Consider the following 24,130-nt stretch of genomic DNA (forward strand, 5'->3'; position numbering starts at 1 on the left):
GTGCCTGACTTGTAACACCACCACTGTGCATTTCCTTCCCTCTCCAAAAGCCTTTTCCCCTGAAACAATAAAATCTCTATGGGACCTGTGGGAAGAAGTTCTGCTCTCTCTTGTCCCCTGCTCTAGAGAAGCCCCTGACACAAGAAAGATGTAGCCCAGGCATATGATGAACAGCTGAAAGAAACTTTACCAAGGAAAACTGGCAGGGGAGGGGCTCTGCCTGTGTGGGGCTAGGGGCTCTGTGTGACTTCAACCCTCTGCTACTTAAGGCACAGCCCCTCCTGACCTATGACTCTCTCCAGCAGATCTACTCACCTCTATTTCATTTCCTGTAGAGACAACCGGTCAAACCGGAAGAAACTGACAGAATGCATATTTTTGATTTTGAGCAAGGCTGGTCTTCAGGTGATAGCCTGCTTTCTACATTAGCTGTAATCCACTGATGACAACCTGGCCATCAGACAAGGCTATATACAGCTGAAGTTGGGAGGGGTCCCCCAAATCCCACCACTGCCTTTGATGTCTGTTACTCCTGGCACCTTAACCCTTCCTGCCCACTGTCTCCCTAAGCCCCAGAATTTCCACCCGTTCCATCCTGGGCCCCATTCCTATCTCAGAGCCATGCTTAAATTCAGTCTACAGCAGCTGTGGTCTCAACTATCTCCAGGGTCGGCTCATGGTTCCAAGCCTCTCATCATATCCCACATGCATGCGCTCATCTAACGGCCCTTTTGCTAGCTTAGGTGTAGAAACAGGTTATAGATGGTTGAGAGCATGAGCCAGGGCCCACCAGCCTGAGTCTGAGGTTCAGATTAATTCAACTATCATGAAGTCACCTCAAGTCTCTGATCCTTCATTTGCCACAGAGCTATAGAGGGGACTGAGGGGCTCAGAGGGTACTGTGCTTGTCCCACATCAAACCTAAACAGGCCAAGGCCTCTTCCCACCATATCTAAGGCCCCAAACCATACAACCATAAGTATCCTTGCCCATGCAATTGGAAGGATATAAAATATACTGACTCCCCCTCTGAGCGTTTAATATAAAATCACAGCTACACAGAGCTGTCAGAGGCCCAGGATTACTTGGCCTTAGATACCATCATAACTTTCTCACTAATAGAGGGACAGGAGGGGAGCAACAGGTCCCTCCACTTAAGGAACCACTTAAAGTTCCCACAGGGACACTTCATGGCTGACTATGATAATCAAATTCAAGAGTCAGGGTAGGACCCAGACCTGCTACCTCAGGACAAATGACAAACACTGAGCTGAAAGAGACATTGAACACTGCCCCCACCGCTTGTGGATTTACAAATCTGAGCATGTCCTTCCATCTCTGTGCCTGGCTTTACCTCCTAAGTGGCTCTAAGTGATAGCTCACAGCACCATGATGTTGCACAGAGTAAGTAGCTCAGAATTTACTGTGACCCTACAAGGTCTCACTGCCCAGAGGCCACCAGCATCTGCACTGGATGCACAAACCAAAGTGAAGGGTCAGCAAATACTGCCCCACACTAAAGCACTAGACTCTCTCTCGTTCTTTACTTAAAAAATGGATCGTGGCTATACGTCTAGAATTGGGTGGTCTTAGAGCAGTGAAGGGAATAGTCTGACAGTATTCACGAGGCTGATCCCTGTCAAGAAGGAAGATCTGCACTTGCACTTCTGAGAGCCACTTTAAGGTAGCTAATCCAAAGGTAGGACCAATGGAAACTGACCAAAAGGTAAGGTGCTTGTTAGAGTGAATCCCTGGGTTCCATATCCATGGAAGCCTCTCTTGAGACTCTAGAAAGAGGCAGAGGCCTGAGGCAGGAATGGGAGAGAGAAGCCTACAACCTCTGGAAAGGGACAGAGAAAAGTCTGAGAGTCCTGGGGTTCTCCAGCAAACACCAGCCTCAGAACCTAGGTCCTACACCTAGGAACAACCCTCTCTCTCTATTCTCTCCATGGGTTTAAGTAACTACCAACTCACCAGCAGCAGCTCACTAGCTCAGCAGCTGATTCACCAAGAACCCTACTGTATTCAGGCCCCACACCCATGTGCTGACCCTGCACACTGACCCAACTAAGACTCCTGCCTCTTCTCTCTTTTCCCAGCTGGGTTCTGGGATCTGGGCTCTGGGCTCTCAGGCTCCCTCCTTTCCAAGCACCCTCCTTCACTTCCCCATGTACCCCTCTCTATAACAAGCAGAGATTCCTCAGGTACAGCACATGCCTACTCTAGCTTTTTCGGCCAGGGGTCACCTGTGGACCGATTTCCAGGATATATACAGTAAGCCTTGGCCTTATATACTCCCTCTGTCTTCCACCTGTGCTTCAAGCATCTACCCTCTGGCACTGCTGCTCGCAAATAGGCATGTTCTACCCTGTAGCCTTTATCCTTTATGTATAAATTAACCTCCTTTAGGAAACTACCCACATACCTCTCTCAATTCCCACCCCCTCACAGCTACCACACCTTGATTAGTTTGGACATCCAGCCATAAGGTTCTATAATACAGGATGCCAGTGTGTACTGTGGCATTTACCTAACCACACTGAATGATCTCAATGAGTCTTCTGTCCATAGAAATCCTGGCAGGCTCAACATAACCAGCTGCCTATAGTCTTATCAGACAGTCAAGCCTATACAGAAGTCAGGGGAGCAGCATCTATCATGATGGAGCTTGCACTGCTTCTAACATACAGTAAGCACCAAATGGGTCCTCTAATGCTGCTGCTGCTCTGCTGCTGCTTCTGGTGTGGCCTGGAAGGACCAGGTTGCTATGGAAAGGATTCAGGATTTTCACCTGCAAGCCCTCTCCGTGCTCTCCCATCCCAGGATGGTGTGGCACCACCTGAATATGATTAGTGGTTCTGTGTATTTGTGTGTATCATGTGTGTGTGTGTATTTGACTGAATTCATCAAAGTATGGTTGTCTCTTGGCACTTGAAAAGCCCTCACCATATCTAAATCCAATGACGCCCAGGTTCTTTGTTTAAAAGAGGACTTGTGTTTGTATGTCAATCTTGTGCTCTCTTGTAGGCACCAAGATGACCAATGTTCAGCAGAGAGCCTAGCAAACAGAAAAATCTCAATGTGTATACAAATGAATGGCTCAATGAATGAATGAATGAATGAATGAATGAATGAATGGGAAATTCAGACTCCAGCATGCTGCTTTCTGAGTAAGAGTCCTCTCTCCTCAGAAAGTCTACTTGATGATTCATAAATAGGTAATAAATTGGAACTACAGATGTTGGGGACACTGAGGCACCTAGAGTCTGAGGTCCCCTCTGGTAGCCTTGACACTAACTTCAAGAGCACCTCAGGTACTCACATCAATGGGCACGCTGTCATAGAGACGTTTGCCAATCACAGTCTTGCCCTGGATGTCGATGTTCTCCCTTTCCTCAATGGGCAGTGTCTGAACCAGCATACAGTCAATGTAGAGGGACACATTCTGGGCCTGGATGCTTAGAGCCATCTTGTGCCAGTCACGGTCAAAGAGGTCATCAACTCGGGGGCCTCGGAAGACCACCCGGACAGCATCCTTCATGGCACCCACAGCATTGTACTCAACTGCCTTGTTCTCACCATCCAGCCGGATAGAGACCTAAGGAGACAGACACAGAGAATCCTTTAACATCTACTATGTGCCCTGAACATCATCAGATAAAGCATAGACAGAAGTGGGGAGGGCAGAGTCAGTCCTGAGGATGCCGACACATCCAATTATGATTCTCTCACTAAGATGCTCACTGCTGTCTGGGCTGACGCTGCTCAGTTACCTTTCCAGGTACCTTCCTTCCTCAGCATGAGGACATCAGTAGCCAGTCTGCAGTCTGGGTAGTAAGCACTTAGACTGACTGTGCTCAGCACTAAGCAGAGGTTATGTAGTCAGTAAGTGAAGAGGCTACTGGGACTTCAGCAAGACTTCTAGATGCCCAGTGAAGAGAGACTGAGGCGTGGCACTAACCAGAAATCCTAACAAACTTCTGGGTCTCTTAGGACCCTGACCCTTGCAATATAAATGCCAAGTGCAGCCTGCAAGTGGATGGGAAACTTCTTCAGTCTCTCATCTAGAGAACTCAATGGAAGCTCTAAGAGAATGAAGCCTCTTGATGGGTGTGGCTATCCCAGTCACTCCTGCCTACACACTTAGCCCTCTGCACAATCTTCTGGTACAGAGAAAGCACACGGGGTTGTCTAACTGTTTGGCTTCTCTGGAATATAGTGTCACCTTCAAAGTTCATGCTCAAGAACTGCACAAATGAAACAAACCAACCCCACACAAAATGATCTCATAACATTTTAAGTACATTTACAACTACCATAGTGATCTGTGGTTGCCCATAGGCTACCACTGCAAGGAAGGTCACTTTTGTTTGCTTTTGGGGGACGAGTAGTTACGTTTTCAGTCATGCTGTTACTTCTTCCTCCCCTCCAGGATGAACATACCATGTGACAGGGAAGTCAGGTATGAGGAACACAGCAGTGAATGGGTTTAGACTCAGACAATGCATGAACATGGGACATTAACTAAGGTTAGCCTTCACCTGCCCTCAGAGCCTTCTGCCTGCCTTTTTCTGTGATTGCTAATCCAGGTTTGCCTCAGAAAAACCCTTGCTGGTTCCCACTTCTCTTCCCCCACATCCCCACGAGTAACTTTATCCTCTTCATCTTTTTTTTTTTTTTTTGCTGTTGTTAATGTTCAGCACATAAGATAGTGCCTGATCATCCCTAACCAGGAAGTCGTTTTTAACACTTTGTGACCTCAGACAGGTGATGCAACTTCTCTGCACTGTTTCTTCATTTTAAGATGGTATTGATAGTGGCAGTTACCTAACAGGTTTGCTAAGGGTTCAATAAGTAAGTATACATGTAAGCACTTTACATAGTATTTATATGCCAGGCTCTGGTCTAAATCTTAATTACAATAACTTAAGCAGGTAAGATCCCAGAAAGTGCAGTCTTTTCTAATGATCCTGGTTTGCTTCCTATTGCTCTGATAAAAGAGTATTCACAGCACAGCCCTGGTCTTCTAGGTTCTGCTTCTGGCTCAACCTCCCTTCTACACAACCAAGGTGTACCTCAGATTTTTAACTGACTCACATGCACACGTATTACAGGTATGATAAGTATCTGAAAACAAGGGTCTCCTTTCTAATCACCTAATACAGCACATATGGTATAACAGTCCCATGGTTGAACACAGTCCTCTATTTCTTCATGGTAGTCTCACAGACCTCAGTCCTGGTCCTAACAATCTTTGGAGATCCCTGAAGACTTGGCTTTCCCTCTGATGTTTCCGTCTCTAGCACAAAAGAAAGCAACACAGGCCCAAGAAGTTTGCCCAGCCACACTAGCTGGGTAACCTCCTGGAGTCCACTTCATCTCTCAGATGCATTACCAGATGGTGGTAGCTCTATTTCTAAGATATATCGAAACTCTGTTCAATCCAGAAGGAGGGGGCAGCAGTTATGGCAGACAGGGAGCACAAAGCTCTGCAAATGCCATGAAAGAAAAGACCCAGACTGTGGAGGTGGTGTGGCCTCACCAGACAAGAATGTCATGGCAGGTGCTCAGTTCCACCCTGCCAGCCCAGAGAAACTGGAAAAGCAAATCTATAGTTAACAGGCATTGGCAGCAGAAAGGAACACAGAGCCGACAGAAGCCTGTCAATGCTTTCAGTCTCCCACACACAGGAAACAGTATCCTTCCATGGTCAACACTGAAAATGAGTTTGTATCTCTGTGTGACCGCAGATGCTATGCACGCGTTATTCAACAGGGGAGTCAGACTCAGACAGGCTTAGAACAAAGGCACAGACTTGGGCCTTCAGTGCTTGGGTTCAACTCTCAACTGCTCTTGTAACTGTGCAAACTCAGGTCAATTCCTGAGCCTCTCTGTGGCTATTTTTTTCCCTAAGATGAGAATATTAAAGCCAGCTTATCTGCAGTTCAGTGAAGAGGATGAATTCATAATTCATTAAGAATTATGAGGCATTTAAACCATATGAAGAGAAGTTTTGTGTTAGTGAACAGTAAAAGAAAAATGTCAAGGCTTCTCTGACCACAGAAGTGCAGTCTACTTATATTCTATTCTGTTCTATTCAATTCAATTCAATTCAATTCTATTCTATTCTAGCCTAGCCTAGCCTAGCCTATTCTATATTCTGTTCTATTCTATTCATTCTATTTTCCTATTCTACTCTTCTATTCTATCTTATGTTATTCTATTCTGTTATAATAGAATAAAACTAGTGGCTGAATGCCCTAGGCATTATCCACTTCTCCTCACAATGTTCTTAGTGTCTTGGTTATGTCATCTCACTTACTTATTATAAGAAGAGAAAGGGAAATGAAGCTAAGCAGAATGGGAGAGAAAGGGCTTAGAAGGAGGTAGTCCTACAACCTGACACTGAGTAAGTTTCTTCCAATACTTTATGAGGTCACCAATAGAGAAGGTGCCATAGGCAGCAAAGCATGTGTTTATTTCTTTGGTTAGACAGAAAGTCTCAGAGAATGGTAACGATGTCAAACCTTAGAAGGTCTAACCAGGGAAGGAAAAGGAGCTGGACCTATGGGCTCCTTAGGGCTCTACATACTGGACCCACTTCTGTCTAGGCTAAGAACTGAGCATCTTGCAGGAAACACAATGGTCAAGATTGTTTCCTAGAGGAGGACATAACACTTTGCCCTGGAGCCAGGCAGCACTGTCTATACCTGCGGGATGCCATACTGGTCAATGACTTGCCAGATGTACCAATCTTCTTTCCGTGATGTTTTCCGGAACCGGAAAGTTGTTACAAAGGCATACTCATCAGGCAGACCTTGGGGAAACACATCTCTGAAAACAGAGAGACAGACAGCATCAGCATTATTAGTATAAAGAGTAGGGAGCTGGCATCAGAAGCTTTCATGTCTTCTCAGCCACTAAGTGGTGGCGGTGTGACCCCTAAGAATGCCCGCAGCACTCTCCCCCAAGCTGTACTGATGCCTCTTACTAAGGCAGTGTCTGAGTGAGGCCTTCCACTGACTAGCACTGTGGTCCCTTCACTGCCTTTGCCCACACCCTCACCACTTATCTCCTGGCTCGCCACCTTTCCAATGACTGATGGTCAATAAATGATAAATGACCCTCTGCCAGGAATGGTTACAGTGGAGACTTCCAGCCTTCACCTCTCCTGTCCTGATCTTGTGTTTATTATCCCTGGGGTCTTATACCAAGTTGTTGTGGTCTCAGTGTATGTCTTCACAACATCCATGTGCTAACTTCCTAATGCCTAGATGGTGAAGGATCAGTAATTAGGTAATGTGACTGGAACCTTTTGTTAAGAGAAGTCCCTCTATGTTGTTTAGCACTTCTACCAGGTGGTATTACCATGAGAAGAAGACACCATCAATACAGACCTGGCCTTAGACAGCCAGGCTCCAACTCTTTCAAAAAATGTCAGCCACTTAGGAGCCATGCATACTATGCAGCATAGTCAGCAAGACACGGGACATCCTCTTCTCTCTACTAGTCCCTGGGTTCAACCATCACTACAGGCCAGCTCTCTCCTAGAGGTGGCCTCTACTCCAGGGAGTCCTTCAGCTGTCCATACTCTTCCAAATTCAGTTACGATGGAGATCCCAATCACTCTGTGCCTGCCCACAGCATCCTTGAACCACCTGTCTTTCCAACTCCACCAATGTCATGGACAGAGATGACTGAGCTTCCTCCTGATCCTCAGTTCAGCCCTTCAAGACAAATTTCTCCCCTTTTTTCTCTTCCTCTCTTTTCCAAAAGAGTTCTGCAAAAAGTAACTTGTTCTTTCAAAGCTCATTCAGGCATCTCTCACCATCATCTCAATTCCAAACACCTGTTCTCTGCCCCATAGGTCTCCCCAGTTTCCATGTGGGGACACTAGTGGCAAATCCCTGTCCCTTAGCTCCTAACACAAAGCCACCAGTACAATATGCATTCTACAGGTGCTAAAGAATAAAGAACCATGAAAGCTGTCAAATGCTGTTTTTGTGCAAAACCCTTTCTTTCCCAGACCAGGCTAATTTTCTCAAAGGACACCAAGAGAGTTTAGTTTCCCATGGCAATAGAAAAGACCAAGTAACATCCCTCCCCTCCCTCTGGATGACAGTAACACTACCAAAGTTTGCAAACCTGTTCTGGTGGATACCTGTGTTTTATCTAGGATTTCCATTCTATCAAAACAAAGTTTAACCCATTTTTTGTTTACATTTCTTCAATAAATTACACAAGTAGTTCCCAAGCCATTAATCTAATTCTTAATTTTAAAATGAGTACATTGCAGGATATACTATAATGAGGATATGAGCTTTCATCTCATTCCATCCTAGAAAGAACTTGTGAAGGATGTGTTTTGATCTTCGCATTATAAATCACAGAACCTGGACTCTTTAGGGTTAACTCAAGGGATGTGGCAAATAGAATTCATACCCCAAGGGTCTGGTCTTTACATAGCTTTTCTCTTTACCACCAGCCAACTGTTCTTTCATTCTGCAGAATTTGGCCAGGAGGAAGCCACAGTCTACCCTGGGGGTGGAAGACTGCCTCAACACACATAGCAATGGTTTTGCTGCTAGAGGAGATGAAGGTTGTCTGGCCAGACAGTCAGGAAGGGAAGTGGGGCACCATCTGGGTTCCTGGTTCTTCAATTTGCAGATCCTCAGGGATCCTTTATGTAGCTAAAATCTTAAAAGTTAAAACTGGTCCTCACTAACTCTCCAATCATGTATCCAAGCAGAGGAGACACAGTTCTCCACATCACTTGTTCAATATCATCCTCTAAGGTAGGACATTATGAGGATCATATGCAGACAGGAGGAAAAGAGCCCATCACCTTCAGCACCTAGGCTTCCCTTAGGAGTTAGGAACTCCTTTAATCACCATGCATGTAGAAAGAAACAGGACACTCCCACCTAAGACACTTTTCTTTTACTGCTCTCTTCCTTCATGAACCTCTTTTTCTTATATTTCTTATAACTTTGGATTATGTTATGTATGTGTACCGAAACAAAAGATATGGGGGGGAGGAGGGAGGGATACAAACAGTATAGTGCACAAATACATAACTACACACATATAATTTGGAGGAATCAGTATAGTCAAGGGTGGGAAATCTAATAAACCATTCTTTTCATAAATGGCATAGCAAATATGAGATTATAGGGCAAAGAACAAGGCTTTGGATTTCACGTACCTGACGATGAGGCCAGCTACTGCTTCCTATTAATCTGTGTGAGGTTTTAACAGGTGACTGACTTCCTAAGAAGCTCAGATGTTGTAGCAGATAAAGGAGAGTAATGCCTGCCCTGCTCATCTCATGTTATTATAGTGAGAATTAAATGAAGACGTGTAAAAATCTCCTTTATGTGTTAAAGAAGTGAGTAAGTACTGTTGAATGTTACAGCTCTTCCCATTATGGATAAAATTTAAAATCTGCAAATTAAATCATGTATGTATAAGGACGAATACATTTCAAAGCATTAGAAAGTGAAAGAAAACGGTCCTTTCTTGAGATGTCAGAGTGTTGTTTCATTCTGAAAGTATGCCATATGAAACAGAACACACAGAAATACCCACTCAGGAAAATGGACAGAGTCATAGCTAAACTCATCACTCAGTAGCTGTGCCCAGCCTTCTGCCCTGCAGAGTAAGAGCTTAAAGATTTTCTGGTGAATGGCAAGTGTCCCAGGAGAACAAGACATCTCTGATCTGTGAGACATCTATTGTAGCTGTGTAACTCTATCCCTTCTGTTCTTTACTGAATTTTCCTCTAAGGTGAAATTATATATGGTGTTTTTCTGTTTCTAAGCAGTGTGACTGGTGAATTCATAAGAAGGAGATGAAGGAACAGTGTAGTATGGAGTCTGACCATCCTCACATTCCCCCCCTTATGAGCCTGGGACCAGTTGACATACCTCACCCCAAGCCTCTGTGTGGGAGGTCAGAGTGCAATCACTGGTGAAAAGATGGAGCTCAGAGAGGGAATCATGTGACTCATTCTCCATTACTCTCAAGGAACGTGGGTTCTGAGCCATGGGTGAGGTGACACTACAGCCTGAAGTAGAGTCGGCTCACAAGATGCTCAATGAACTCAATGATGCACTCCAGCCTGCATGCACAGCTCACAATGGACAGCTAAAATCTGACTTCTCTTACTGTGATGGAACCTTGGAAGAGACTAAGACTTATGTCTCTCCTAAAGCTTCTAACTAAGCTGTAAAAATTATCTACAAAGAACCAATTGCACAGTTTGACTCACTGGCCTCAAGTTCACTATGCTCAGTGCAGGAGTGTGCTTAGAGAGTAGAGGAAGGCAAGGCCTGACTTAGTACATCATCTAAGGCCCAGCATTGGAATGAGGACCAGAGCAGGTATCCAGGATAGAGGGAAGGGCTCTAGCAAAGGCCTGGCAGTAGAAGGGCATGCCTGGAATGCTCTAAATATACAGGACCCAACAAATGACACTTAGGTCAAGCAATGAGACTCCAACAGTGATTCCAAAGGCCAGTCCACCCTTCCTGTCTTCTGAGTTTAAGATTAACAAGCAATTAAATAGTTACAAGATGGAGGGGGGATCACATGATGATGTGGGATCATCCTAATTTTCAAACCATCTGTCTGTCCCCAGTAAGCATAGAGTACTGTGTGGGATCACTTTTAGTCCTTCACTGGAGATGAAGTAGGATCAGATACTGGGGAAAAATTCTCTCAGCTTCTCAACAACAGAAGGCAGAGATACTCATCTCAGGTGGAAACAGAAAAAAAAAATGAAGCATTTGGTAACATATAAAAACAAGGCACCCAGTCAACATGAAAACTGAGTCTTTACTGGCCAAAATCAATACATGATTCTAAGAGATAGACATCTGTTAGGTGAAGCCATGGCTGGTGCTATGTGGTGATAACCATAAAAAAAAAATGGTTGTCATTTCATGAGCTGAAAGAAAACTGCATCCACAAATGGATGGACACAAAATAACCAGAAAATCATTGGCACAGTGATCATGGAACTGCAAAGGACAAGCTTAAATTCCCAGACCCATAGCTAAACTGCATCAACTTAGTGTCATCTCGTCAGGCACCATGAAGTGTACTACCATTAGCTTAATCTCGCCAGGCACCATGAAGTGTGTTACCACCAGCTTAGTGCTGAGTAGTCTCCTGTGGCTGGCTGCACCCTGCTTCCCAGAGCATCCAAGAAGTCTGGAAGGAGAAAGGGCCACTCACTCAGTTCTCTGCACCACAGGAAAGGAACCCATCCGTACATAGGAACTCTGGGCTCCGTTTTCTCTCTTCCCCAAGATTTCCTTCACATTGAACAAATCCATCAAGTCAAAACCTGTGCAAATAGAAAATTGGAAGTGAGTTTGGCCGAGGAAGAATAGGAGAAACACATGAAGTAGCTAGTTCACTCTCTCCAAAGACAGTTAACCTGCCCACCCTGACCACAAAAGGTGGGAACTTAGATAGAAGAACACATATTGAGAAGAAAAGATCAGCCGAGCTATAAGCCATGTAGCACCAAGTCCAGTGCCCCAGGATAAGGCACTGGGGAATGTAGACGCCAGTTGCTACACTGGAATTTAAGAGCTAAGAGTATCCCAAGTCAAGGTCAAGAACAAGACAAATGCAAGTGTTCTGATTCTTCCTGTTGTGGTGACCTCTGTTCTAGAAGCTTAAATGTGGATGCTGACCCTTTAGAAAAACCCACAACTTAAGGTTTTCCTTCCTACAGCCATAATGTTGCCTTTTACTTGGATCTCACTTGGACAATTATTCTTTTACTTTACACTGACAATGACTCTCACTCATGTCTTAAGGGGGAATCAAAGCAAGCTGAAGTAGTCACCTTTCTTTAAGACAACACTGCAAAGGCAGTTTATTTCGCTCTCACATTTCTCTCTCTAAAATAATGAGATTCCAAAGCTACAGACCACAGGGCAAGGTCCCCAATGAAGGAGTTAGAGAAAGGACCAAAGGAGCTGAAGGGTTTACAGCCCCATAGGACGAACAACAATATGAACTAACTAGTACCCTCAGAGCTCCCAGGGACTCAACCACCAACCAAGAACTATACATGGTGGGAATGATTGTTCTGGCAGCATGTGTATAGTAGAGGATTGCAAAGTTGGTCATCAATGGGAGGAGAGGCCCTTGGCCCCGTGAAGGTTCTGTGCCCCAGTGTAGGGGAATGCCAGGGCCAATAAGTGGGAGAGGGTGGGGTGGCAAGCATGGGGAGGGGGAGGCAAAAGAGGTTTGTTCTTGTTGTTTTTGTTTGTTTGTTTGTTTTTTGGAGGGAAAACTGGGAAAGGAGAGATCATATGACATGTAAATAAAGAAAATATCTAATAAAAAATTGAAAAATAAAAAAAAGAATAATTGTGTCCATGGCTGAGGGCTTGAGGCTTGGGGGTGGTGAGTATAGAGGTAAAAGCTTAACACTTCTCAGTCATATATCTATAAGAATCTGGCATATTTTGTGATGGCTCAGAGGACTTCGGTGCCTAGTAGACGAGCATGTTCCAACAATGACATGAGACCCTGGGTGTACATCATTCAATAGGTCATAGAAGACTTGCTGAGAAAAACTCACCACATCTCCAGTGCATCCTTCTTACATCTCACAGAAAGATGTTTTAGCCAAAGTGTCTTGACAAATCTGGAGAGTTGGAAAGTCCTGCAGCCTACACCCACCAAAGCTCCAGAGAGAGCAACACCTGTGTTAGAGGCTGACAGAGTGATGGACTTCAGACTCGGGAGCCCATGACACTATATGTCTGCCTTTGAGCTTCAGCTGACAAACCTTGGAGGACTACACCAAATGCTCACTAAGTGCCAGATGCTCTGAGTAACTCTTATCCCTGACTGACAATGTGAGTACTTCCTTTCCCATAGCAAGCTCTGAAGACAACTAGCAGAAGGAGAGGGAAAGTTGGGTCTCCCTGGCCCTGGTCTGCTGGGACCTTAACGGACTCATTTTCTCCCTAGACATCAGTACACACATCTGTAAGCTGGGTGGAGGCTGAAATTGTTGTCTTTCATGTTTGATTAGTGCCTAGAACTATTCACCTCATTCTAACATTATTCATGATGGCAGAGCTTACCTTCCAAGCACACTGCACTTCCTGTGTAACAGTGGGTTTGAATGTTCAGTATACATGCAGTGAAAGAGCCTTTGGCTTAATGAGCATGCCTGGTGATGCAACCTAAACCTTGTCTGCTGACAAGGTAGAAAGAAGCACTCCTATGCACACCAAGTAAAAGAAGGTTCTCATAATGTTTAATGAAGCCAAATCTCTCTATTCCCTTACAGACTGCAGAAGCTGTCTGAATCCGTTGAGCCTATTTTCTTAACTAGAAAAAGATAATTTCTTGTTGGGCTAACATGATATTTAAATCCAATAGTGTCCTAAGGTTCCTGAAAGTAGCCAGAGCCCAGTAATCACTCAGAGGATGCCAACAGTTCTCTCTGGAGTCATGCAGGGAACCTGTGGCCATCTCTCCTCTTAAAGTTTCATGACACAGCAACCTCTACCTCAGAGTTAGCACCATCCTGATTATGCAGGACCAGGCTCCAAGAAATGTCCAAGGCAAGGCATGGAACACCCACCTCCCCCAGCAGGGATGAGTCCTAGGGAGTCTCTAAGAAATCCATAAAACTTGTGGCATGCAACTGAGGGAGACAAATTCTTAGTGACACAGAATGCAGCCAATCTCTTCTACAGCCAGGGTGGCATACTCCCCAACCAACTTGGAGTAGAAGCTGGCTGGGTATCCCAGTGATTATCATCTTAGCTCACCTACAGGCAAAGGGACCAGGTGCCCTGAGGCTCTAGACACTTTCTGACAACCACAAGGCTTGCACACAAGCCCTACACTTGAAGTACACAGTAGAGACCTTGCAGTAGCAAAGATTGCTTGGGGCTTGGGGCCTGACCTAGAAGCTTCTGAAGCCCTGAAGTCTTATGGCCCTCAAACTAACACCAGACAGACCAAGGTCAAGGGACCTAGTAGGACCAATTTGTGCTCAGAGGAAAGTAGAATAGATTAGAATGGTAATGACCTGGGCCAGCCCTTAAAGTCATGTGAGAGGAATCTTAGTGGCTCATGGTCAGTCATGGTCAAAAGCAAGGATGTTTCCTCTCTTCAAAGGCTGTTGTGTAGATATCTGCACAGTATATTGGAGGTCCTAGGGCTTATGGTAAAGGGATGGCACCTCTAGAAAAGCTTCTAGTTGACACTAAGGAGCCAAGGGAGGGGGGCCTAAAGGGAAAGAGGGTGTCTGCCTTCAAACATACCTAGACCTGGTCTTGATTAGTAACCCAGAAACTCCAGGAATGCTTTGGTCACTCAGCCTCCACTGCTGCTCTGAATGTCAGGGTCTATAACAGCTACAATACACTCAATCCTTGGAATACATGGCTTTGGACCAGGAAGCAACTGGAAGTTCAAGGACACCGCTGTTAGGTCTCAGGCAGTCCATATACCCAAAAATGAGCTCAAGCTGGACTATAGGTGGATTGTGGTTAGATAAAAGCCACTATTCATCAGGAACTTGTAAGACAAGCTATTTGAGCACTAAAAGGAGCTATTTCCCCTGTCTCTGACAAAGGAGACATGTGGCTTTCCACTGACATATACCTGTGGCAGCTTTCAACATATCGAACTCCATGCTAGCCTCCAGGCTCTCACTTCCCTATGCACATGTGTTTGTTATGCATTTCAAAGTCCATGCTGGCCCTTCTTACCCCGCTTTTTCTCTAAACTCCCAGACTGCTCCAGCTCACAGGCCCTGCCTCCTTAAAACCCAGCATTCTCTATTATCCTCTCCTCCCCCCAACCCCCCAATGCTCTCAACCATTCCTGATGCCTCCTGATGCCTCTGGATGTTTTCTCTTATCCATAATAAAAACCTCCCCTTAATGGAGTTGCATTTCTGCAGTTTCTTTACTGAACTCCCTCATACCAATCATTACCTAAGATTGACTTTGAGATCAGCTTATGTGTGAGACAAGAGGCCCTGTCTCAAAGAGAAAATTAAAAGAGAGAAAGGGAAAAAAAACACCTTTATTAGTTTCAATGAAGTCAAAGAATTGAGCAAGATAAACTTCCAACAGCAAGCAATTAACTGAGTGACTACAGAGGATGGGTCCCAAATTACCCACAACAGCAACTAAAACAAGCAAGCCAGCAAAAATCTCAAGGGCTCAGCTCAGAGGAAACCAGAAAGCTCTTGGGTAAACCAACTCTCAGGCCAGGCAGCCTGACATAGAACAGCAGCCCTTTAATTTTTAATTGGAAGCATCCCAGGCGTTGTGATACCTCATCACCGCCCAGCTGACCACACAAAGGGAGACCTAGGCCACTGTTCAGGAAAGTTGTATAACACTTACAGGGACAAAGAACTGGCAGAGAAGTCATTAAAACGGAGGGCTCTCAGGAACAATCTTCAGATTCCCTATTGTACAGATGGGGAAGCTGAGGTCCAGAAGAAATCACAAATTTGATCTGCAGCTGTCTAACAAGCAGCAGGCTGATCGAAAGCATAATGCCTCAATATCTCTTGTCTGTTCTGACTTTATCCTCACTTTCCCAGGCTGAATGATCGCTAAAATGTGACAGATATTTAAGAAAATGCCTGCAGGTAAGGATTTTGAGAGCCTGCATTTTTTTTTCCCAAAAAGGCATCTTAGATTTATCAATTACAATGAAACTGACAAACTGGAGGGTAACCTCCCTATAACTCCGTCTTCAGCCACAATGTAGCTGGGACACTTTTTTTTTTTTTTTTTGAGGCTGGTACTTATTAAATTACATTGGAGAAAAAGCAGTGTATCTGTGTACCCAAAACTACACCCACAGGAAACTATTATCTGTGTTGATCTCCCCCAGGCCCCTGCCCTACCCTGTAACTCATCTCTGGGAGCTTACAGAGGGCAAGGAAGGTGTCCGGACTCTATTGGCTGGGAATGGAGGGAAGAAGATTCACAACAGAGAATTTCACATCTAAGTATCCAAAGCAGTTCTCAGAGGGTTCCTTCTCATATACCACAGATGAAGCCACTTGTTCAAAGGTCTGCACAGTCACATAATCACATACATGTGGACATGAGCCAGATCCAGAACACATCCAAGCACATGCACATGCATGCATACACACATCACACCTCCTGACTCCCTCAGCAAGAAACAGAAAAGAAACAAAACCATAATGCTCTTCAGTTTGCAAGACAGGAAGGCGTCAGACTCCTCTGACCTACATCCCCTGTGCTAGAGTCTTCTGTTCCTTCATCTTCTGCTCTGTCTCCCCCTTTCCTCCTTCACACATTTATCATCTCTCAACACATCCATCTTTTTATCTTTTGTCCATTCATCCAATCTCCTTCTACTGATTCACGTTTTCTCACTTATTTTTAAGCTTTTCTTCCTTTCACTTTTTCCATCTGTCTACTCATTCATCCATTCAAAACACATTAAATTCTTTCCACATGCAAGAGGCCCTACCCTATATCCCGAGGACATAGACAAATGTACAATGAGAGGCAGGTCCTCATTTCAAACAGCTCATGTGCTTGCAGAGGAAGTAGACAGTTTTAATACCTTCAGATTGGAGTGCTTGGCTTGGAATAAAATGTAGAAGCAGCTACCCTCTGAACCTTAGAGTAATCACTGCGCATCACACAGATTTCCTAACTGTGCAAGTACGATGTGCATCTCACCTGCCATGTTAGTTTAAGGGAGGAAATGCATGGGCTCTCAGTAAGTGGTGCTGACTGCTGCCCTTGATGTTATCAATGTCACCATTATCATAAATGCTCCCATCATGGGCATACACATCAAATAGTAAATTACTTGGGAAATGCTGTTCTAGAAGCATGTGCAGCCAGGTAAGAATGGGCTTTGAAAAGGGACTTCAAAGGAAGATGCCCTGCATAGAACTGAATAGGCACACTCCCCTGGTAGAAATGGATAATGAACTGTCTGAGAGCACCACTGAGGATCACCAAAGCACAAAGTGGAAATGTCTAATTCAAATTCTGCAGTGTTTTCCCTCCCTGGGCAGAGTGGCTCCGCTACAAACAAGCTCACTTCAAAGCATCTGAGCTATCAAAGGGAAACAGTAAAAGTCACCTTCATCTTGTGAGTTGGACAAAGAAACTGTGGCAGTGACAGCACCCTGGAGTAATCACTGTCTGTCATATGCCCAATCAGCAAGAACAGATTGGATGGCTCTGTCTGCTGTGGCTTCCTCCAAAAGTAACAGAAGTTTAACTGGAGTTGCATGATGGGCAAGATGGTACCAAGGCAACTAAAGCATGCGACTAGTTTACCCAACAGGCTATCACACTCTATCATACTGGATCCTTCATGGAAGCCCTGGGAGCCAGGGTCTGCTATACACCTATAAGTCACCCTAAGGATCATGTACTGGCCTGGCTCTGTGCTGTCATGGTGGGAGGTGCTTCAAGGAGCACAGCTACCCTGCATGTTCTTCCTGTTGTACACACAGGCATAGCAGCTTCTACAAAACTCCTCAGGCTCAAAGATACAGATGTTGCATTGCTACAATCCACTGGGTACCCAGATAGGACAGACTGGATATGTCTGAATCATACCTAGTCTAGACCTCAGGTGCTGGCTGCCCAGGAAGGGAGCTATGCACATGGCTGGAATTGAACCCAAGGAAGACGGAGGAGGAATGAAGGAGAAAAGGACCTAGAGCCAGGGGACAGATCTTGGTGAGAAAAGCAGAGGAGAAGCAAACAGTGCACACTGCACTGTGCTAAATGGGACTTGTGGCCACAGGAAAAGCCACCAATGCACACACAAGCTACCATGGCCCTTCTGCCTGGCATTGTTGGAGATGGCGTTTGACTAGCCCCTGTATGCTGCTCTCTGTCTTGGGTCTTCAGTCACATGTCTGCTTTCCCATCTGCTGAGTTTCCCATCCATTTATGATACAGATCCATCTCCCTTTTCTCTAAAGTCCCTCCACTTATTCATTCACCTGCTATAATATTTGTCATTATTGGCTGATTCACCACCAACTCCTGCTGCACTCATTGGAATGAACGATTTTAGATGATCCCGTCCTGCCAAAGGGAACACTGCATACAGTTCCTCACTGTTGGGGGATCATTGTCACCTGCATGGTTCAAACCATTCCACCAGGACAATGGTGACATATGAGAATAAAAAGAGTCAAGGAGGCCACTCTTTTATCTGTAAGCTACACATGAAAGCAACCCCGTGCACTGGAGTCTCTCTTACCTGTGATTTCCTTGGTTCCTCCATTGGTGTGTTTAAACCGATCTCCTTCTACCCTGACACTAGGGCAGAGCACATCTGAGAAAAGGCAAAAGGAAACAGACAGGTAAGGAAACATGCCTACCATCTCCCTGTGGACTGTGAGAGCAACAAGTCCCACTCTACCTACAGTACAGAGGTGGACAAGGAGGGTGCTGGGCACCCCCTATTCTTTAACCCTTTTGTGCAATGATGTCATTGTTAAGCATTGACTCTAAATATCATACTATGGCATGACATGATCATGGCATCGCCCACACCTCCACTGAGCTCACAACTTTATATATCAATGGAAGACACATGCAAATCAAAATTAGCAACACAAAATCAGGGGTCAGGGACACCAGGACAGTGCTAGGAGACTGAGGCCACAGGTGCACCTGTTAGCCTACCCAAAAGTTCCTCTAAAAAGAACAATGAATGCAGAGATGATCAATGGTATAAAGGCTTAAAGGTGATTAATGGAACATGAGAGATTGTATTGGTATTGAGGATGGAGGGGTAGGGTAAAAGAGGAGAGAATACAGGGAGGGATAAGAATGAAGAGCTTTCAAAAAGTCACATGGAAACAAGTGTGTGTGTGTGTGTGTGTGTGTGTGTGTGTGCGTGTATGTATGTGCGTGTGTTATGTATATGGATAGATAAATAGATTATAGATAGATAGATAGATAGATAGATAGATAGATAGATGATAGATAGATAGACAGATAGATATTAGATATATGTACATATCTGGATATATATAAACAGAGAGCTAAAATGGAGTCCTGCTAGAAAAAATGTTAATGTTTAGGTTCTATACCACAGGCTAAAAGATAAAATAGCCTAGTGCCACAATGGGTGGTATCTTTGGGAGTTACTGTCCAGTGGAGTTACATAGATCCCCTAAACATTCATGCTAATATAAATGCTTCTCTTTCTCCCCCAAAATTTGACGAACCTTTTGCTAAAGATACTTGAGTCATAGAACAGCAAGATATCAAGCTGGTGCTGATCTGGAAACTTCATTTCTACTGGCTACCTTTTATAGCACTGGAAAGTAATATGTATACTGTCAGAGGAAAAAAAATGGAGACAAATCTTGCCAAGCTGTTAACCCTGTGAGCTACAACAATGTCTGTGTTAGCAAGGCATGTCCAGTGATACAATAGCAGCATGGCCCTTATGGGGAAACCAAGTGCTTTCTTATTGGATTTAATTACACTCTACAAGATGAACCCCATACCTGACACTATAGTGGTTCAAGAACTTATGAACAAACAGGTCATAGGCCCTAGAGGAAAACCGACCGCTATTATTCTGTTAAATGAAAATAGTATTAAATAAGACTTCCAGTGACTTAACAATAAAACTCATAGATTAACATTATCTGCTCTATTCTTAGTAGAAAGCAATTAACACAGAGGCAATTAACAACTGGTTAACGTACAGAGATGAAACTGTGAAGTCCTCAGCCCTAAATGGAAAAACTAGATCACACACCCTCCTCCCAAGGTTCAGGGATCATTGCAAAAGAGAAGAAAGATTTCAAGGGCCAGGGGTGGTAGATAATTACATGTAAACAGTGTTTACATCTAAACTCACTGGGCAGCTGACTATGTGAATGCAGAACAGTTGTGACAGCATGCACAAAGCCTGTGCAAGTTCAAGCCAGACCCAATCCCCAGCATGGAGAGGAGAGACTGGCACAAAGTCCCACCTCTGGTTGAGATGCTACTGGAATTTGCTAGCTTCTAGGAAAGAGTCAGCTCTCTCTAAGAGGGTACACCCCCTGGGAAGTAGACCACCCTCCAGTGAAAGGCTAGACACTCAAGAATAGATGGGCAGCACAAATTGGACTTGATAGGCGTCCTTTGTTTTGATTTGCTTGGTTTGGTTTTGCTTCGCGTTGCTTTGTTGTGTTGTTGTTGTTGTTGTTTTTAAGAGCACACAAATTTGGGTTGGTAGGGAAGGCTAGTGAACTCCTGGAAGGAGTTCAGGCTGACTGTGAATATTATCAAAACATGTTATACAAAATGATCAAGGATGTAACAGTTTTTAAGGAATGATGTGATTGAGCCCAACAGATAAGAGAACCAAGGAAAGCCAATGTATGGGGGTATCGACACATATATGAAAAGGCTAGGTCAACGGGTCATTCAGCAAATGGGAATTGTGTGCCAGAGGGTGGGAACCCAAGACAAGTACCACTTGAGCCAGTTTATGGTGCTTCAGCAGCAAGTCCTATGAATTTAAAGACCAGAAGAAGCCAAATAACTCAGACAAAAACCATGGAGTAAGTCAACTAACTAAAAAAAATTATTACACTACACTGTACAGATATCTTATCTTGAAGTCTTCACAAGTCTTCAACCTTAAAATGAAGTTGAAAGGCAAAGGGACCCTTTACGTCTCTCTGGGTGGCCCAGAATGAACCTTAGCTCTGTGTTCTCAAGTGCCTGGTTCTAGTGCTGACTTCAGGACTAGCGAGAGGCCATTAAGTCTTCCATGATGCAAACATCTTGGAAGGGGAGACCCATCCCTAACACACACTTACAGGGTTGCCTTGGGAACTGGGCTGGAGTAAAGAGGCACTGTCCTAAAGTGAGCCCCAAGACACCTGCTAACCTCCCTGTGACCCAGCCTTGCCCAGGAAGCAATCTAGCTATCACGTATTATTATTTTAATCATCAGCATTTACCACCATCCCATATGAGTAGCAGCTGGTCACTTTCCTATTTAGGGTCACTAATATTTGAGTGTAGGGCTCTTGGGTCCTATTAACCCACAGCAGTAAAGAGAATGAGTAAAAGTGCCCTAATTTCAAGGGTTGGTTTTAATGTTAATCCTAGAAGGCACCAACATGTCTGACAACCCCATGGAAAACATTATTTTGGAAGCAGCACCAGGCTGTCTGGTGAGGCTAAATCTGAGGGAAGAAACAAGGCACTGGGCAATATTTAAACAGCTCCACCCAGGAGAGTGTGCAGCTGTGAAAGGTGGTGAACGATTGCTTCGACTCTGGCAGTCCTCCAGAAAGAGAAGTTTGGGATGGTAAGTCATTGGAATGAGTCTGCACTGTAAATGAAGTTGACTCGAAAGGCTCTGTCTAGGATGGTGAGCAAAACCCTGGAGGCTGGAGGCTAGAGCCCAGAGCAACCTGAGTAACTGAATCATGTCTGTTTATATCCCGTGGGAAGAAGGGAAGGACCTGGTTTGAAGACTCAGATGGCAAGGCCAATGTAAAGATCACAGACACAGAGAGACTGGCTGTCTTGTTGGGGGAGACATCCACACTGCTTTAAGAAAACATTCCTGAAAGAACTGCAGATTGCCAAAGGCCTTTATCACGCATCCTTGCTAAACCTTCTCAGGTAGATATGCATGGTACCCCAAGCCTGGCTCAGCCATCTTCCAGTTCTCTGCAGAAAGATATCACCATCATCTTGTGCAATGGCCCATTTATTTCCATATTCACTATTTGTTCAACTGAAATGTAGACTGAGCTCTAGATATGTTCTAAATGCCCACCTTGTTCAAAAGACACAGGGATGGATAGCAGAACATATCACAGCCTTGCCTTAAGATGCTCATGGGCTGGGATGTTCCCACTCATTCCTACCTGGAGAAGTACCCCTCCTGAGAGAGGCTAAGTTCCAGAGCTAGCAGCACAATACTCAAGTCATCGTTAGGGGTGTATTCCTCCAGTGGGTAGTTGGATCTCAGTTCAAGTGCATATGGCCACTGTCTCCACTGTGCCCAGGCCTCTGCTTTAGGCTAAACAGAAACACTCAGTGACCCCTGAACTGAGAGGGAAATGTGGATGGTAGACTGCAGTTTTTAAGGTACCCTGTTCACCATGATTTTGGTGAGCTAATGTGATCATATCACAGGCTCCAAAGTTCCTGGTTTGGGAGTATGACAGTCACTATCAGCCAGCAACATAATTCCCACTGTTTACTTCTTTTGGCTATAGAAATGAGAGTGTTCTCAAACACACACACACACACACACACACACACACACACACACACACAATGTGAATAATCTGTTATTGCTTGTATCACTAGAGTTGAGTTTCTCTCCCTTTATAATTGAATGCATCCAAACTTGCAGAAACCCACTTCTTCTGAGCTTCACTAAGAAGTTGGGGCAGAGAACTCTGGAAGTTTGAGTTTCTGGATGTGTTGAGGAGAAGTAATAGGTTATGGGAACTAATGCATTATTCCCCTGTGAGAGGAGCTACTGACAGAGCAGAGTCCCTTCACTACCCCATATACACGGATTTATCTGATAATCCCTGAGGATCCACTTGAACAGTAGTTCTGGAGTTAAAGCAGGGACAAGAGCTAAGGAATCAAGAGATATACTTATTAAGTTCTAAGCTGATTACATTTTCTTCCTACAAACCTAGGAACTGATAAGAGTGACTGCAAAATCCCTGCTCCCTTAGGACCTGCTTGTCATCTATACACTGATACTCATCCACGGCACTCTAGGTTTAGAGCAAATGCCCCGTGCTTCTGAGGAGAACACAGGGACACTTGTGTCTTTACACAGATCAGGCTCCATCATGCCAAGAGCTAGTCAGAGGCACTGCCCCAAGGGGTAACATTAGACACCCACTTCAGTCCTGAAAAATCACTTGAACTTATTTGCCCTCAATTTACTGTATAGACAAAGAGCCCATTTTTTCATGTTATGGATGGAGCAGGCTTCTGACATCCTGTGCTTTAAGATGGCATACTCATGGATCTCTCCGTAGGACACACAGTCATACTACCTTTTGGTCTCATCCAATTTTTTTCCAGTTTATAAAAGAGGAGATTGGCAGTCATTGTGAGCCCATTGTGTGCCAGTTGCCTGATCCACGACTGAACACACATCACCACTCTAAGTAAAATTGGTTCCTATTACACAACTAATACCTAAGAAAAGTTGGTAAGCTCATCAGGTAGGAGGAGTACCTGTATTTAAACACCCCCTTGAATCTAGATCCCTTTAGAGTCAAAGACACCTCCTGGGCAGGGAGAGGAGGAGCTATTGGCAGAAACAATGGAAGCCAGGCATGCAGCTGTTACCTGGTTAAGAACAAGACAGAGCATTTGCTGCTCATTCATCACCTTATGGAAGGCACTCCTGGGACAGATAACCACAGGAAGATGATGGTATTCTGAATAGGCAAGAGAAAGGGTGGAGGAGGGAAGGGATGATTCAGACACCTATAGACACCCAGCCCAGTTCTGCCACTGCTCCAGATGTGTCATCTAGGGGCTGTGTTTTCTCTCCTATTTTACAAAGGGAGCAAATACTGTATCATATACAACAACATTAGAAATAACATTAACAGGCACTGCATCCCTAATAGCTTCCCAGGGATGGGGTGGTCATATGTCTAGATTCAATATGAGGCATGCTGTGTGGGCTGTTTCTGGATTCTTCACTATTCAACTGGGAGACAGAACTATTTGCAGGATTAGAAGAAATATGCAGATGACTTGCTGCTCAGCATACACTACAGGGAAATGCAAATCAAAACAACCCTGAGATTTCACCTCATACCAGTCAGAATGGCTAGGATAAAAAACTCAGGTGACAGCAGATGCTGGAGAGGTTGTGGAGAAAGAGAAACATTACTTCATTGCTGGTGGGATTGCAAACTGGTACAACCACTCTGGAAATCAGTTTGGCGGTTCCTCCGGAAATTAGACATAGTACTACCGGAGGACCCGGCTATACCACTCCTGGGCATATACCCAAAAAACACTGCAATATGTAACAAGGACACATGCTCCACCATGTTCATAGCAGCCTTATTTATAATAGCCAGAAC

The 24,130-nt window shown here is 44.6% G+C and overlaps 1 protein-coding gene across 1 annotated transcript in view; it reads right to left on the bottom strand.

The window, feature by feature from the left end:
• Col22a1 (collagen type XXII alpha 1 chain) overlaps nt 1–24,130 on the bottom strand; it is a 248,131-nt gene that overhangs the window by 183,012 nt on the left and 40,989 nt on the right. The window contains exons 4-7 of the mRNA XM_031345491.1: nt 18,283–18,357; nt 11,239–11,350; nt 6,711–6,834; nt 3,323–3,598 (exon numbers count right to left, since the gene is read on the bottom strand). Of these exons, the coding sequence (XP_031201351.1) occupies nt 3,323–3,598; nt 6,711–6,834; nt 11,239–11,350; nt 18,283–18,357 (587 nt within the window). The remainder of the gene's footprint in view (nt 1–3,322; nt 3,599–6,710; nt 6,835–11,238; nt 11,351–18,282; nt 18,358–24,130) is intronic.

Source organism: Mastomys coucha, unplaced genomic scaffold (genome assembly GCF_008632895.1).
Source record: "Mastomys coucha isolate ucsf_1 unplaced genomic scaffold, UCSF_Mcou_1 pScaffold11, whole genome shotgun sequence".
NCBI classification, from domain to species: Eukaryota; Metazoa; Chordata; class Mammalia; order Rodentia; family Muridae; genus Mastomys; species Mastomys coucha.